The sequence below is a fragment of the Bos indicus genome, chromosome 21 (assembly GCF_029378745.1).
Source record: "Bos indicus isolate NIAB-ARS_2022 breed Sahiwal x Tharparkar chromosome 21, NIAB-ARS_B.indTharparkar_mat_pri_1.0, whole genome shotgun sequence".
NCBI classification, from domain to species: Eukaryota; Metazoa; Chordata; class Mammalia; order Artiodactyla; family Bovidae; genus Bos; species Bos indicus.
In genome coordinates this window covers 40,325,570-40,343,909 of record NC_091780.1, presented here as the reverse complement: position 1 = coordinate 40,343,909, position 18,340 = coordinate 40,325,570, and the positions used below count along the sequence as shown (strand labels likewise).

The 18,340-nt window shown below is 38.0% G+C and overlaps 1 protein-coding gene across 3 annotated transcripts in view; it reads left to right on the top strand.

Annotated features, from left to right (window-relative positions):
* Window positions 1-18,340, top strand: part of PRKD1 (protein kinase D1) — a 346,204-nt gene that overhangs the window by 284,367 nt on the left and 43,497 nt on the right. For all 3 annotated transcript variants that reach the window (XM_019983643.2, XM_019983644.2, XM_019983645.2), the window contains 8 exons: window positions 2,756-2,966; window positions 4,446-4,523; window positions 6,342-6,546; window positions 10,649-10,772; window positions 12,260-12,337; window positions 13,635-13,914; window positions 15,889-15,941; window positions 18,107-18,179. In XM_019983643.2, coding sequence (XP_019839202.2) covers window positions 2,756-2,966; window positions 4,446-4,523; window positions 6,342-6,546; window positions 10,649-10,772; window positions 12,260-12,337; window positions 13,635-13,914; window positions 15,889-15,941; window positions 18,107-18,179 — 1,102 coding nt within the window. The remainder of the gene's footprint in view (window positions 1-2,755; window positions 2,967-4,445; window positions 4,524-6,341; window positions 6,547-10,648; window positions 10,773-12,259; window positions 12,338-13,634; window positions 13,915-15,888; window positions 15,942-18,106; window positions 18,180-18,340) is intronic.

The window sequence follows — 18,340 nt, the reverse complement described above, 5'->3', positions numbered from 1 at the left end:
GTATATGTGTAAACTCTCAGAAACATAGAATACAGTTCAGTCTCCATTACATCAGTTACCACATGCATGCACCCCGTCTCATGATTTTTAAACTTCACTTTTTCATTTAGAAATAGAGGCCACATTGAAAATGACTGATTCTATTTGGAACTGTAAGAAAAGGGAATCATGAGAATATCTGGTTGTGTTGCTAGTTGATTTTGCTGCTGCTGCTGCTAAGTCGCTACAGTCATGTCCAACTCTGTGTGACCCCATAGACGGCAGCCCACCAGGCTCCCCTGTCCCTGGGATTCTCCAGGCAAGAACACTGGAGTGGGTTGCCATTTCCTTCTCCAATGCATGGAAATGAAAAGTGAAAGTGAAGTCGCTCAGTCGTGTCTAATCCTCAGTGACCCCATGGACTGCAGCCTTCCAGGCTCCTCCATCCATGGGATTTTCCAGGCAAGAGTACTGGAGTGGGGTACCATTGCCTTCTCCAGTTGATTTTAAGATGTCATAAATGACAAGAGGACGCTTTGATAATGTTGTTAAAATCTTAAATTGCTGTTGTATCTTAAATGCTATTAGTTTTCATTTTGACACTATAAATCTGCAATTTATTGTTATTCAGTGCCGAGGACACATGTGGCTGTGTGAATCTCATCTTTGCCTGAGTGTGTAGTACAGACTCGGCCACAAAATAACAGCCAGTTTCTTTTCCCCAAAATCATGTAAGGTTTTAAAATGTCTTAGGTAATCCTGCCTAGAAGGTAATAAATGACTTCTCAGGAATAATTCTGGTTCTTGTAGTTTGTGGTAGTGTTTATGTGAATGTTAACATGTTGGGTGAGAACATTGAGCTTTATCTGATTGCCTCTTGCTCATCTAAGTGAATTTGCCCCATGGTATACTGAATAATCCAACATCAAACTGGCTTTGTCTACACATCTTAGAATTAAGTCTCTTAAGTTAAGAAAAACAACTGAAAAGTCATTTGGTCAACTTTTCATACGATTTTCCAAATTTGAGAACATTGTAAGTCTGCTAAGAAAGTGTGACAACAGATCAGCTTTTATTTTGAGTGGTGAAACTTTCCAACTGTGGAAAAATACCACTTTTCATTTTAGTGCACTTAAAACTGGCCCATTGGATTGTTAAAACAGGACCTAACCCAATGAACTTAATTATTTTCCAGTAAAATTAAATTCCACTGAAGGTATTTATTCAATATATTTATGATTCTGATTTGGCAAACCTTAGACTCAGTTTTAAAAGCTCCCATGATGTCTCTGCAAGAGTTGAGCCCTTCCAGAATAATTCTGCTTCATAGTTTTTTATGGAATTGAAGGTATAAATGTAACTGTAGACATAATATCCCTAAGTAGAACCTCATTTCTAATTTCTTTTTATTGCAGCTAGTGAATCTGTAAATCAAAATTTTCCCATTTGATGCAGATAGACATTGAAAGGGATAGAAATTATATGTATATATGATTTGTTTCTCATCTTTTCAGTAATTACCGGAATTAGACATTAACTAAGTAAGGTGATAATACAAGGGCTCTAGAAGCAGACAAACGTAGATTCATGTTTTGACTGTACTATGTACTAGCATTTGACCCCAAAATTAGATGCCTCAACTATAGATAACAAGGCCTGTCTTATAAGGTACCTAAAACAGTGATTATTCAGAGTTAATACTAAGTTAAGAGCTTAATAAATGAATTATATAATTATAATGACTATTAAAAAGTAATTCAGTTCTTTTATTCCAATGATTATTATTTCTGATGATTCCCAAGTATATTTCCATGATATCAAGAGATACCATGAAATTGTTCAAAAACACTGGAAACACAGTTCATTTTAATTCGTTTGTTTTTTTAAATCTATATAGAGCTGATAATGTAATTACAAAATGAGAAACAGGAGTGTACAGAGGTATAATTGTAACCAAAACATTAATATTTGTGACTGTTATATAATCTAGTAGTCACTATTTCTCATTTTATAAATGATAGTATAAGTTTAACTCTACTTTTATATGGTTGAGGAATAATGTTAAATTATGTATATTTTTTTCTTGGAGAAAATCCAAAGAAACTATCGGCCCTTTTCAGATGAGGTACTGTATGGGACAGACTGGGGGGATTTGCTTTTCATTTATTATCCTCCTGAATTTCTTACATTTTGTACCTGTGAATCTTTAGTAAATATCAGTGAAGTAGTATATGCAGTGAGATTTAGAACCATATTTTTGTTTGCTTTCAACTTTATATTTCTCCATTAAAACTAATGAAACTAAAAAGCTGAAAATTAAAGTCCCAGAAATCAGTTTCAAATATTCTGATCTCCAATTCTGTTTTCAGATGTAAAAGCAAAGTACTCAAGTAAGACATAAAGGGGAAATAAATTACATTAATAAACAGAAACATAATTTTAGTTTATTCCACTGACATTCTTAACAATCAGTCCACTAAATACAATAGTAAAACAAAAAGCAATTTAAAAATATATAAACATATTATGCCGCATCAAGGTCACTTGCATCTTACCGTATCACTCTGGGAACATCACTGCCACCTGAAAAGCTGGATGTGTTTTATTGGGAAAATGATTTTTCTCTCTGTGTCAGTTTTACTGCACTAGAGCCTTGGCTCAGTAATAATGTGAACCCTTTTGTCGAAAAATTAAATCAAAGTGAAAATAAAAATACATAAACATATAAATCAGTCTTTTACAACTTATTGTCCTCTGTTGTCTTTCAAACATATAGCAAAAGTCACCTTCTGAGTCCTTCATTGGTCGAGAGAAGAGGTCAAATTCCCAGTCGTACATTGGGCGACCCATCCAGCTCGACAAGATCTTGCTGTCCAAAGTTAAAGTGCCGCACACATTCGTCATCCACTCGTACACCCGGCCCACCGTGTGCCAGTATTGCAAGAAGCTTCTCAAGGGGCTCTTCAGGCAGGGCCTGCAGTGCAAAGGTAAGGATGACTTTGCCACCAGCCAACACTTGATCCTCATCCATTTGAAATAACTGTTTTCCTCATCACTTTTCTTTCTGGATGAATGCTTGGTTTTAATATTTTCTTCTAAAATCATTGTGATTACAACATCAGCACCAAATAAAACAGCCTTCAAGGCCTTCACCTCCTGCTCCTCTGTCCACCTCCTGACCGTTTCGGTGGAGCTAGCCCACTGAGATAATACATGACGGATGGATGGCTATAAAAACCTACCCACGGGGAGCAGTGAAGCCCATGCTGGATCTTACCTAAGCCTCCTTCAGCCTTCCATTTGGACCGGGGAGCTCTTTAACCTCACTTGCCCTGCTTCTTGCACCCTACTGGACATGCTTATTCCAACATCTGTGGTGGTGCAAGCTCTGTGTAGACCTAAGGGGCCTCATTAGATTTGTGTTAACTACAGTACTTTCCCCGAAAGTGTGCTTGCTCTTACAATACTAGTATGCTAATAATACTTTTCCAAGGCTGATAGTGAAGCATCTAGAGAAAGGGGTGTGTTTTCTGATTCACTCACAGGTCAGTATAGATGAATGGCTTACCCTTCCTTCCCCCACTGCCTCAGTGGCCTTCCCTGGCTCAACCTCACACTCCCCTAATGGCAGGATTCTGTCATTTGTCTGCTGTTTGCTACTCTGGCCTGGAGGGACCAGCCGGAACTTGCATGGTTAGCCTCATCTCAGGCAGGCTTCCTTACCGCCCTTGTTCCTTTTGATGCTGATCCCAGGTTGATTCCTGTGAACAGTCCCTCCTCCCCTCACCATGTACACATAGCTCTCCACCTTGCTCCTCTGGCTCTGATCTTAGCCTCCTTTCTGATCATCATCTAACCTTTCCCCTGTGTCCATACTTGTGGTGGCTGATAATGGCCTTTAAAGGTGTCCTAGTACTAATCCCCAGAACCTGTAAATGGTACCTTATATAGAAAAGGGGTCTCTGTGGATGTGATTAACTTAAGGCTTTTGAGATGGGAAGTTTAGCCTGGATTATCCAGGAGAGTTCAATGTAATCACAGCATCTTTACCAGACAGAGACAGGGATATTTGACACAGAGGAAGACAAGGTGACATGACCACAGAAGCAAACATTAGAGTGATGTGGCCACAAGCCAAGGAATGCCAGCCACCATCAGAATCCAGTCATCAGGATTCTCCCCTGGAGCTTCTGGAGGAAGATTTTGGATTTCTATCTTCCAGACCTGTGTGAGAATAAATTTCTGTTGTTTTGAAAGTGAAAGTGTTAGTCTCTCAGTTGTATCTGACTGTCTGCAACCCCATGGACTGTAGCCCACTAGGCTCCTTTGTCCATGGAATTCTCCAGGCAAGAATCCTGGAGTGGGTAGCAGTTCCCTTCTCCAGGGGATATTCCAGACCCAGGGATCCAACCCAGGTCTCCTGTATTTGTTGTTTAAGCCACCAAAAATAAAATCATTGTGATTAGATTGCAGATTCAACTGTCATAAACGCTGTGCACCAAAAGTGCCCAACAACTGCCTTGGCGAAGTGACCATTAACGGAGGTAGGTAGAAGGTCAGCCTTCTCTCCCTCTTAAGGCATGTGTCATATAGGACTTAGTGGGATTTTCTTTACTTTTGTTTCTATTCAGATACTTGTGACTCAGTAAATTACAGCCTCTGTCCTACTTTACTGTAGAAAAGTACCCGTCATTGTATTATGATAAAGACCAGAGATTATCTGGATTTTTACATGGTGAACCACCTCATACTGAAAACCTGGATATCCAGGATTTCTTCCCCAACAGCCTCATTTTCTACATCTATCCTAGTTCATTCAGAAATGTAGAAATTGTTGTAATGTCTGCAAGTTATACCTATCTGTCTTTTCCTCCATCCTTTTTATTCCAAGCATTGAAACAGAAGTTAACTTTTATTCCCTGTTGGTCAAGGGAAGAATCACAGAAATTGACTGACCGGAAACAGTTACCTACTTTCTTCATCCATCCAGTTACTATTTTCATTGTGTGTGTACTTGTTAATATGCATCTTTAATAATAATAAAAGGAAATTTAATTCAGCCAGTTAAAAGCTCCATATCCTTTTCTATATTGAGGAATATTCCTTTGGGAAGACTTTAACTGCATAGATTAAGTTTGAAGGAATCCTAAGAAAAATGTTGTGTTCTAAAGGAACAGCTCTCATTTTCTTCCCTGGTAGAATTCCTTATGGATTCTGAACAAAACATTTGACACAGAGTCCCAGGTTGACTTTACCCATAGATAGTAGACTGCATTAGACTTTCAGCCTGTTATCAGATTGTTGATTCCTCTGAGAAGAAAACTGGTGGTAAAAGATGGGAGAAACTGGTTGAGTATTTCTGTGTTACTAAAATCCTGAAGAACAAGTGATTATCTGTGTTCTCCACTTTCTTCTCTAGAAGAAGAGAAAGCTCTCTAGGAAAACATTCCCATAGTAGTTTCTGGCTTTGCAGTGCTGCCAAAGATAAAAACTTGGCAGTCTTCCCAGTTTAAGTGGCATGTGGTATTGATTTTATTCAGGCCCAGGAAATGTCAACCTGTACTAGATAACTGGAACTAAGGGGAAACAGTATAGTTTTTGTTATATTGATTAATTTGAAATCGCATTTTTCCATACAGTCTGAAAAATCTGGGAAAATGCGCGTTTTCCAAACTTGGCAGGCTATTTAAACCATCAGCCTTAAATAGGCTCTAATCAGTCTTTTTTCTAATTTTAAAGTAAGAACTTTATATTAGTAAGTAATTATGCTGCATTAGCATCAACAGCAGCAGCATCAACTGTGTAATGGCAGGATTCAGTATTATTTCAAACATCAAATATTTGTTTGATAGTTATTTAAACAGTGCTGCTTATGTGACCAACTTAATCTATTGAAATTCATGATTTTAAAAGTTACTGAGTGGAGTATCAGGAGTCAGTGACATTCCGTGTTCGTGCATGTGAAAGTTTCCCACATCCTCCCACATGTTTCTCTTTCCCACCAGGGTGCTGTGCTGCTGAAATAAGATTAGTTTCCTCTTCCTGGTATCACGTTGCTTCCTAGCACTTTGTTTCTGCATCACCCTTGGCGTCCTTCCAAGGCTCCCCATGACGTATTTATGCTTCTAGGCTTAGGGGCCTAAAAAATGAGCATCTACTTGTAAAATTATATATTTATCCTCTCATAAATTCAGATACTTATGAGCTAAAGTTTAAAAGGAAAGTGAAAGAAAGGAAGAATTATTCACATGACTGTATTTTTAGGGCTTCCAATTGATTTGTTTTAGGATTGCCCAACTTTCTCTTAAGTCTTGGCTCTAGGATACTAGGCTTATCTTCATGGGTGCAAAACAATTTTGTAGATTTGCTTAGCCCTGGGGCAGAGTCTGACGTAGTCATGGAAGAAGGGAGCGATGACAATGACAGTGAAAGAAACAGTGGGCTCATGGATGACATGGAAGAGGCAATGGTCCAGGACGCTGAGATGGTGATGGCCGAGTGCCAGAACGACAGTGGGGAGATGCAGGATCCAGACCCGGACCACGAGGACTCCAACAGAACCATCAGGTGAGGGTGCTCTCCCAGGCTTGGTCAGACAGGCGAGCCCCAAGGGGTATTTACTTTTTAAAGCTCTTTGATATTTTAATCAATTACAGAGAAAACTTAAAGTTGTGTTTACAGGCATACCTGGTTTTATTACTTTATTGCATGTCATAGGTATTCCTTTTTTTTTTTTTAAACAAATTGAACCTCTGTAGCCACCTTGGGTAGGGACACCTATCAGTACCACTTTGCCAACAGCTTTTACTCACTTTGCATCTCTGTGTCACATTTTGGTAATTCTCTCAATATTTCACACGTGTTCACTATTATTATGTTTGTTAGGGTGATCTATGTTTAGTAAACTTTGAGGTTACTGTTGTAATTGTTTGGGGGCACCACAAACCATGCCTATATAAAACAGTAAGCTTAATCAATAAACATTATGTGTTATGACATCTCTACAAGCCAGCCATTTTCCTGTCTCTTTCCATCTCCTCAGGCCTCCCTATTTCCTGAGACACAACAGTATTGAAATTAAGCTAGTTAATAACCCTTCAATTGCTTTTAAATGTTCAAATGAAACATTCATGTGTCTCTCACTTTAAATCAAAAGCTGGAAATGATTAAGCTTAGTGAGGAAGGCATGTTGTAAGCCAAGATGGGTCAGAAGCTCAGCCTCTTGAGGTAAAACCATCAGCCAGGTTGTCAAAGTTCTTGATAGAATTAAAAGTGCTACTCCAGTAAACACATGAATGATAAGACAGCAAAACAGCACCGTTGCTGATGGAGATAGTTTAACCTTGATAGAAGTTCAGACCAACAGCAACATTCCCTTACAGCGAAACCTAATCCAGATCAAGGTCCTAACTCTTCAATTCTATGAAGACTGAGCAATGTGGAAGATGCAGAAGAAGAGTTTGAAGCTATTAAAGATTGGATAAGCCATCGCCATAACATCAAAGTATGAAGTGAAGCATCAAGTGCTGATGTACAATCTGCAGCAAGTTACCAAAAACTCTAGCTAAGTTAATGAAGATAGCTACACATAGCATTTTCAGTATAGACAAAGCAGCCTTGTATTTGAAGCCAGTGTCATCTAAGACTTTCACAGCTAGAAGATGAAAGCTTCAAAGGACAGGCCGGCATCAGAGCTTCAAAGGACAGGCTGACTCTGAAGCTGGTAGCTTTAAGTTGAAGCCAGTGCTCATTTACCATTCTGAAGAATCTTAGAACCCTTAATGATTATACCAAATCTACTCTGCTTATGTTCTGTAAGTGGAACAACAAAGCCTGGATGACATTGCATCTGTTTATAGCATAATTTACTGAATATTTTAAGTCCACTGTTGAAACTTATTGCTCAGGAAAAAAAAAAAATTCCTTTCAAAATGCTGCTGCTCATTTACGATGCACCTAGTCACCCAAGACCTCTGATGGAGATGGATGGTAAGATTCTTGTTGTTTTCATACCTTCTGACACAGAATCTGTTCTACAGCCCATGGATCAAGGGCTAATTTTAACTTCTATTATTTTTAGAGATACATTTTGTAAGATTGCCATATAGATAGTGATTCTTCTGATAGATCTAGACAAAGTCAACTGAAAACCTGAAAAGGATTTACTCTTCAGATACCATTAAGAATATTCATGATTAATGAGAAGAGCTGAGAATATCAGCATTAACAGGACTTTGGAAGAAGTTGTTTCCAAACCTCACGGATGACTTTGAGTGGAGGAAGTAGCTGCTGATGTGGTGCAAATAACGTGAGAACTGGAATTAGAAATGGAGCCTGAGACTGTGACTGCAGTGTCATGATAAACTGTAAGAGTTGAGCAGAGGAAGTGGCTTCTTGAGATGGAATCTACTCCTGATGAAGATGCTGTGAAGACTGTTGAAATGACAACAAAGGATTTAGAGTAATACTAGCACACACATTTAATTTATAATGCAGTATAGAGTTTGAGTCCAATTTTGAAAGAAGTTCTGTGGGTAAAATGCTATAAAACAGCATTGTGTGCTACAGGGAAATCATTTGTGAAAGGAAGCATCAATTGATGTGGCAGGCTTTGCTGTTGTCCTGTTTTTAAAAATTGCCATAGTCACACCAGCTTTCAACAAACACCATCCTCATGAGTCAGCAGCCATCAACAATAAGGCAAGACTTTCCACCAGCAAAAAGACTGCATCTTGCCCGAAGGCTGAGATGATGGTTAGCCATTTTTAGTAATAAGCTAATCTTTAATTAAAGAATATACATTGATTTTTTTTAGGCATAGTGCTATATAACACATTTAATAGACCACAGTATAGTGTAAACATAACATATATACACCGGGAAACCACAAAATTCATGTGACTTGCTTTTTTGCCATGTTTGTTTTATCTCTGTGGTCTGGAATCAAGCTGAACCATGTCCAAACTTTTCCTGTAATTTGTTTATAAATGAGCTGTGTACTGTAGAAGAAGCTCCTAAGTTTGGAGCTAGGCGGTCGGGATTCCCCTGGAGAAGTGTAGCTTGCATCCTTTCCTGATATTGCCTCATTTTTTGACCTATTTTCTTTTGCATGTGAGGGTTACACATACTTTCAAACAGAAAATTTACTACTAAGTTAATATTTATTCAAAGCTTGTTCTGTGCAAATACATAGATCAGGGATCAACCTTAGCAGACACCATCTACTTTATAGTTGGCCTGCAATGTAGATAACATGGGTTTGATTCCTGGGTGGGGAAGATCCCCTGGAGGAGGAAATGGCAACCCACTTGGAACCTGGTGGGCCACAGCCCATGGGGTCAGTAAGAGTCGGACACGACTGAGCCACTAACACTTTATTACAAGAATCACATGTCTGGACTTTACCGTTCTTGATTTTGTTGCAGAAGTGTGTGGAGTTTCATATTTGTGATTTGATTGTCTGTACTTTTGATTTGTAGATGATCCCCATTTTTTATATTAGTGGTCAGCACACTATAGCCAAATCAGTCTGTTGCCTTTTGTGTTATAAAGTTTTATTGGAACATAGCCATGCCCGTCCATAGCTATGGCTGTGGCTGCTTTTGCACTACAATGGCAGAGTTAAGTATTCTGCAGAGCCTGAAATGTGTATTACCTGACTCTACAAAAATAGCTCCCAAACCTCTGATTTATAAAGTATATTCAAACTTTTATGTCCATTTTATAAGTGCCATGTTCATTGGCACTCTGTAACTAAAATTCATAACTAAAATTGTTCATGAGAGGAGAGCAATAAAATAATTGGATTTTATTTCATTTAATAACAAATATTTTTCAAATACTGGAAAATGCCTATGCCCCCACTTTCCTTTGAAGATGAACATTTCTTTAGTATCAAAATATTGGTGGCATGTAAGTGGTGGGTCAGTGCAGACATAGAGGTAGAAAAGAAGGAGATGAAGGAGAGGCATAATTCCATGAGCAATAGTTATTTAAAAGACAGTTTGAACAGCAGATTCTAATTTTTGTGAAATTATTTAGACAGAGACTGAAATTCATGTTAACATATTACATCTAAATGATTAATATTGTGGCTATAATATTTATTAAGCAAATGATCATTCACATGTGACTCTGAACTGTGGCCTCTGTACACTATGATAGTAATCTACCCAATGTTTACCCCAATACTGAGCACCAAGTGTTTAGTTCACCTGAAAACCTAGGTGCTTACTCTTCTGCTCAGGGATTGTTAAGATGTACATATAAAGCACCTCTCAGTCTTCAGAGCAGAGTCTGAACCATGGTACTCTGACACTGTATGTATGTATGTGAAGTCGTTCAGTCGTGTCCGACTCTTTGCGACCCCGACTCTTTGTAGCCTACCAGGCTCCTCTGTCCATGGGATTTTCCAGGCAATCGTACTGGAGTGGATTGCCATTTCCTTCTCCAGGGGATCTTCCCGACCCAGGGATCAAACCCGGGTCTCCTGCATTGTAGACAGATGCTTTACCGTCTGAGCCACCAGGGAAGAATACCTTTCACTAAAAATGGGGTGTGAAATTTTCTTTTGCCTTTCACTTTGAAATAGCTGAAATAAGGCTTTAGGCAGGAAAAGAAGATCTGTATCTAAAAACATTTCTTTCTTAAACTGTTTTGGCTTTTCAAGTCCATCAACAAGCAACAACATCCCACTCATGAGAGTAGTACAGTCTGTCAAACACACGAAGAGGAAAAGCAGCACAGTGATGAAGGAAGGATGGATGGTCCACTACACCAGCAAGGACACGCTGGTAAGGTCCACACCAAGCTCTTGTCTGGTCTTGTGAGCTTTAATTAGAGGGGCTTCTGGTGCTCTGTCAAGACTGTGGGATATCTGGGTTAGCAGGAGCAAACCTTAGTGCAGGCAGGCTTCAGGATCAGGGGAGAATATTCACAGTCTCTGAGTGTTCCATGTAGCTGAGCAAACAACTGAGTTAGAGAAGACTGTAGACAGCAATTTCAGGGAAACCGAGTCATTTCCCTGTATTACTTGAGATGATTCCCAAACAACTTGAGTGTCTACCTATCTTTTTATAGCAGCCTTGAAAACTTTCAGAATGCTCATCTGTGATTCAAAAAATTTTTGAGCACTGCATGTTAGGAAGAGAAAAAATGATAATAACTGTTATATACTTCTTAAATCCTTAAGTGTTCACTTAAAAATTGACCTATTCAGAAACATAGTAATCTTATATTTTATTAGATAAAAGACAGCACATTTACAAGTTTTATTATACTCTGAGTTTCTCACTACTTCTTATTTTCCTAACAGTTGATGCATGAGGTGTGCATGTATTGACGTATGTTTCAATTAAACTAACTGACCTTTAGTAATAAGCTTCTTTCTCAGCTATTGGTAGTGTTTTCCTCATCACCTCCTAGCCATAGAATTCCTATCATTTCTTTAGGTAAATGGACACCTATAACCTAACAGCTGTGTCTAATCTCAACCTTCTCTTCCAGAGAGAGCTTTACATGACTTACTGTAGGACTCAACTGAATTCCATCCAGTCTTTCCTAGATGTGGTAAAATATTTGAAGCGTATTTAGTATATTTGACTGGTGTAAGACAGGTTGTAGAAGAGACCAAGAATAGTATTAGGACAGTTTAGTCTGAAAAGAAGAAATACATGCATTCATACAGACACACAAGGACCTGATCACCAAATCATGGATGTTTAGATCTGCAGTAAGCTTAAGAGAAAGTCAAGCTATTGATGCATTCCTCTAATGTTAGGTTGATGCCATGGAGTCAGCCTTGCCATCCTACTCAACATTCTTTAGTTCTACTGTGCCATCTCTAATGGAAGCCAGAATGCCTGGCTGGATCAGCATGGCATGCCTTATGTTCTAAAACAATAGAATATAAATATTATGTTGCCCATTAAGCCCTTTTATTACAGCTATTAATCCACCTTTAGCTCTTCAAGTCATCAAGTACATTTTAAAATGGTGTTTTCTATTTATTCTACTTGCACTAAGTGCCAGGCACTGCTCTGGGTGCTAATATATCATCTCTTTTAATATTTATAACTCAAATGTAGGTGCAGAAACTCACTGTATACATTTGCTGAATAGACACCTCTAGAGTCTTGAAATTGTTAGTCTTCCTCTTCCAAAGGCCGCACACTTTCTACCATCAAATCTTATGCCCCAGTGGGAAAATGTTTTGATTATATCTGTCTTGAATTTTTTTTTTTAAGTTTTTAAAAGATACTGTATCAAACTTCTGTTTCAGCGGAAGCGGCACTATTGGAGATTGGATAGCAAATGTATCACCCTCTTTCAGAATGACACAGGAAGCAGGTACTACAAGGTAAGGGTGACTCTTTCCTTGACTGAGGTCTCATGCCCTCTCTTGCTTTCTTGTGGGAATGTAGAGTATCAGAAATACAAAATTACACCCAACAAACGTGACTCTTCTGAAGCTTGCTCCCAGAGATATTTTTTTTCTTCTCTGTAGTTTTTAGATTTGGGGGAAATCAGGTTGTGAGCTGATTAGTCATCTGTGAATTTCAAATTTCACTGTGGAATGCTTCTGGCCCCATGGGATGGTGGGGTAGGGGGAGGGGGAGAAGAAGCTTAACCATCTATTTTAGCAGGGATGTGTGATTTAACTAGCAAGTTCAGGGTCACAGAAGATTAGTGAAAAGTGAATTCCTGAAGTCTGTTCTATCCAACTTTCTTTGTTTTGTTTTGCATTGGTAGTCCTGCAAGTATGTCACCAGGGGTTAAGAAACATTGTATGACTCCTCCATGTATTGCCAATATCATAAGGAGCACTTTCTGCTAGAAAAATAATTTGGCAGTTGTTTTCATTCTGTGTCTCTACATGAAATAATACAGATGTCACATAACATATCACCCAGTGAAACATGGTTCCAAAAGAAATTTAGAGTGAAAAAGTATATATTTGCTCCATCAAGAATAATGAAGGCTCAGCGATAGTAGGTGTTCTCCATGGCCCCTTTACACAGACCTAACAGAAAAAGGAAACCTCATTAACTTTTAAATTAAAAATTTGTTTTAAAAGTTATTATTTCTTAAGAGTTATTTAAAAGTTATTATTTCTTCTCCATCCGAAAAGACAATACGGTGATTAATTTTTTAAATATCAAAACTGTCGTAAAAGCAACTGCTTTTAAAACCACTCTCTGTGGTGTTCCTCACTAAAACTGTTCATGTGGCTATATTATTATATTAACATCTATCAAGTCAAATTACATGATTCATTTTCAGTGCTTTAAAGAATAGTTGAAATTTAAAAACAGCTGTGCATACCCAAATGCATTTCAAAAGGGTTGTGATTTTACCTCACAGTTATTAAAATTATCATTTATAGTCTAAGACTTAGATTTTGATGCAGGTTCAAAATTATTCATATTTATTCTTATTGCATGAACATACTAAAAAGCCACTTGAATTTTTCTGGAAAAAGGAAATGATAATTTTATTTTTGTGTTTTTCTTAGTTATAGTCTGTGTCTTATAAAACTGTTTTATAGAAATGATAGCTGATTGTAATGTCATTTCTTACATGTCCCTGGCATGAGTTTTATTTGAAAGTTTTATCCTTTTGATAAACTCCATTAAGTACACACTTTTTTGCCATAGGAAATACCTTTATCAGAAATTTTATCTCTGGAACCAGCAAAACCATCAGCTTTAATTCCCAGTGGGGCCAACCCTCACTGCTTTGAGATCACTACAGCAAACATCGTGTATTATGTGGGAGAAAATGTGGTCAACCCCTCCAGCCCGCCACCAAACAGCAGTGTCCTCACCAGTGGCGTTGGTGCCGATGTGGCCAGGATGTGGGAGATGGCAATCCAGCACGCTCTCATGCCCGTCATACCCAAGGGGTCCTCTGTGGGCTCAGGAACCAGCGTGCACAGTGAGTCTGCTGGTTTTCTGTCTGTCTTTGGAACAGGTGATGAGAACCCCTTTAGGGATGTTTAGTTTATTGGAAGACCCTGATCCTGGGAAAAATCGATGGCAGGAGGAGAAGCGGGTGACAGAGGATAATACAGTTGGATAGCATCACCAACTCAGTGGACATGTGTTTGAGAAAACTCTGGGAGATAGTAAAGGACAGGGAAGCCTGGTGTACTACAGTCCATGGGTTCACAAAGAGTTGGACATGACTTAGTGACTGAACAAACAAAAAGGGCGGGGTGGTCTCCAAATACAAGCTTCTACATATACTAAGGTGTTTTATTTTATAGTAAAAATTTGAACAGATGCTTGTCAACCCAGTGTATCCAATAATAGCAGAAACTTGGGCTATTGGTGATAAAAGAAGTAATCTCGTTGGTGATAAAAGAAGAAGTAATCTTGTCAGCTCAAGCTTGACTGGAATGCCAGTTTTGCCATCTGCAAATCTGAGTTAACACAAGTCCTCCAAAACCACCAAATGTGCTACTCTTTGCAGGTGACTTAGTGTTCAGAGTACTTGCTGCTGCTGCTGCTAAGTTGCTTCAGTCGTGTCCGACTCTGTGCGACCCTGTAGGTGGCAGCCACCAGGCTCCCCCGTCCCTGGGATTCTCCGGGCAAGAACACTGGAGTGGGTTGCCATTTCCTTCTCCAATGCATGAAAGTGAAAAGTGAAAGTGAAGTCGCTCAGTTTTGTCTGACTCTTAGCAACCCAATGCACTGCAGCCTACCAGGCTTCTCCGGCCATGGGATTCTTCAGGCAAGAGTACTGGAGTGGGGTGCCAGTGCCTTCTCTGTGCTCAGAGTACTTGGAAAGTCTTAAATCATTTTTTCCTAGGTAGATCTCTCTGTTCATTGTAGCACGAGATAAATTTTACCAGAATTCAGTCAAGATCAAAAATGGAGGATGCATTTTCAAACGATATTTTAGAGGAGTATCTGTATACAAATGTAACTTTACAGTCTCATAATGGCTATTAATAGAGCCTGTGGCAAAGCACCCTCTGTTTTCACATCACAGTGACTGATGATCTGTGATAGATTTGATTTGTCACGACTTTTTAGTTGATCTCTACAACCAGTGTATATATTGCATGCATGTATGCTAAGTAGCTTCGGCTACGGCTAAGTCACTTCAGTCATGTCCGACTCTGTGCAACCCCATAGACGGAAGCCCTCCAGGCTCCCCCATCCCTAGGATTCTCCAGGCAAGAACACTGGAGTGGGTTGCCATTTCCTTCTCCAATGCATGAAAGTGAAAAGTGAAAGTGAAGTTGCTCAGTCATGTCCGACTCTTAGCGACCCCATGGACTGCAGCCTACCAGGCTCCTCCGTCCATGGGATTTTCCAGGCAAGAGTACTGGAGTGGGGTGCCATTGCCTTCTCCATAAGTAGCTTCAGTCATGTTCAACTCTGTACCACCCTATGGACTATAGCCTGCCAGGCTCCTCCGTCCATGGGACTCACCAGGCAGGTTCTTTACCACGAGCACCACCTGGGAAGCTCAGTACATGTCAATAGGGGATATATATGCCTATTTGAGTGCTAACCATTTTATGTGAGAGCTCTATTTTTAAAATAACCCCAATAGGTGGATGTTAATGTTTTGCCTGCTTTACAGGTAAGGGAATCAGACCCTAGTAGCATTAAGTTGTTTCTGCTTGTACCAGAGTTTAAAAATGGCAAACCAGAATTTGAACCCAAATCTTTATGACTTCAACTCTAAACTGACAAAATACTATTATTTTTCAAAGCCAAGTACAGAGTAAATCTGTAACTGTAAAAGCAAACAAATATTCTAATAGGCATTTTCTTAGAAAAATCTAATTGCTATGATTTAAAAACACCCCTGCGGCTTGATTAATAAGCATGTGTTTACCTATTTTGCGATTACCTCTCTTACTTCTTTTGTGTATTTTTTAATGTGTTTTTCTAGGAGATATTTCTGTGAGTATTTCAGTATCAAACTGCCAGATTCAAGAAAATGTGGTGAGTATATGCCTACTAATATAAAACTTGGTACTATGATCTTTTATTGGAAAATAAGAGCATCATAAAATGCATTTTTATTGATCTGATATTTTAATTTTTTAGTATTTTCTAGAAAATAAAATAGGGTCCCCTTGGATGTTTTTCCTCTATAAAATTTTAGAAACATTGCATTGTATCAATTCTTTAGTGATTTTCTGTAATCTGTTCTGTAGTGTGGAGAGTTAAATAACTATTTTTCATTTCAGGTAAGCAATTAGAATGCAGTGCCTGATTTTTTATGTATTTGACCCATCTTGATACTGGAATTTTAAATGGTTGATGTTATGTAATATCAGATAAAATAGATAAATTATTTGAATTTCATGAGTAGCTTAAATGTGCCCTTATTCCCTTTCCTTGATTGCTACCCATGAGTGCTATCATATGACAGGGAGTTGCAAATACACTTACAATCACTTGTACTTACCAAGGAGACCTGATAAACTGCATAAATGAGATTTTATGGGTCCGCATTCCAGCACCCTAGTCAACTGTACCACCTAATTCCATCAGCCCAGTTTTTGAAAATTCTGTGTAGATCATATACATATTATGAAGTAATTTACACTCTGTCATATGTTTGCTTTTTTTATTATACTTTGTCACTGTGGCAAGAAGCCCAAAAGTAATGAGGCCTTTCCTACCTCATCCTGTGACTCAGATTTTTCCCTCAATTTTGACTGCTATGCCTGTGACCAAAAGGAAAACATTTGTAGCCTTACACTGATCTGAGTTTACTTTTCAAAAAGTAAACTCCGTGAAACTTATCACCAGCATAACTTTGCAACCTTTACTAAATTGGCATAAAGTAAACTGAAAACCAATATGATTGAGAATATTAGGAAAAGTTCGTGACAAAAATTAGCTGTATTCTTATTCTGTCAGTCACAAGATAAAGACCTCTTTTTCTATTAGTCACAAGATAGATAAAGATTTCTGTTGCTCTTACTTAGCCAGAGAAGACTTTAAGAAATACTTATCTACCTATAAATCTCTTGGGAAATTGTAGATTCCTTTGTGGTTCTTCCACCCACAAATTCTAGGTGGCCATTGAGCTATCAGAAAAAAAATGAAGTAGCACTTGGACTCAGACTACTAGAGTAGTATTAATTTCTTTTCTTGTCTTCAGACAACCTTGAACTCTGAACCATAGATACTCTGAAGGGATCAGAGTATAGAGAGGACTTACAGTTTTTTCCTGGAGGAGGGACAAAGGAAAAGGATAGGAATATATAGAATATGCAAAGGGTAAGATGTGATGTAAAGGGACTTTTGGTTTTGAAAGGACAACAGTAAAACGATAGAGGATTGGCAGAAAATTCCATGGTATGTCATAGCAATACTGAAAGTGAAAAAGTATTACATTATACTTTCATGATTGTCATCATCAAATCACAGGTTGTAAACACAGTCATTTAAAACAGAATATTTTACTTAGCAATTATTACTTCAAAGAGGAAAGAGTAGACGCTTGGAAACTTGAACCTCTATAAGTGGAAAAAGTGAAACAGTTTGGTCACCTTATAAATGAGAATTTCATTATCTGTTTGTTGTGTCTCTGGCTCATTCACAGTGATTCAGCCCCTTTTCCTTCTAATTTAAATTCATCTGATGTAGATGATTGAAGAAGAAGCAGCCTTACCATTTTAGCCGTAAAGAATGAAATGGGTTGGAATCAGGACTCACACAGTTGTGATTGGGAATCATGATTATTTAATGTGAAATTTCTAAATAACCATCTCAATAAGCAAATCCATTTTTAAATATTGGCATTATATATGTTTATGACATTATATATATATATATATATATATATATATATATATATATATATATATATGACATTATATAGTTTTAAGTCTTTTTTTCTTCCTAATGAAACCTATTTACTTGAAAACTGAAAAATTTCTGCTGCTTAAGAGCAGAATAGTTTTCAAACATTACAACATTAAATTGAAGGGTGAGTTTTTAATATTATCATTATATTGTAGATTTCATCTGGCATTTAAATTATGTTTAAATTCATTAAGTATTAATGATATATTTAATAAAATTATAGAATTTATTAGGACTAATACGTTGTTCCACTTAATGTTTGTTTTTCTCTGGACTTGCACCTATAGGACATCAGCACAGTTTATCAGATTTTTCCTGATGAAGTACTGGGTTCTGGACAGTTTGGAATTGTGTATGGAGGTATGTTGAATCACCAAGTATTTTTATTAATTTAAAGTTTTGGCTACTTGTGTTAAAATTAATATCTCCAAGAAGAATATAAAAACCTATATGTTGATGTGTTTTGTATGTTAGGTCTTTCTGTGACTTACCTTTTTAGAAATTTCTCTTGAGATGATTGC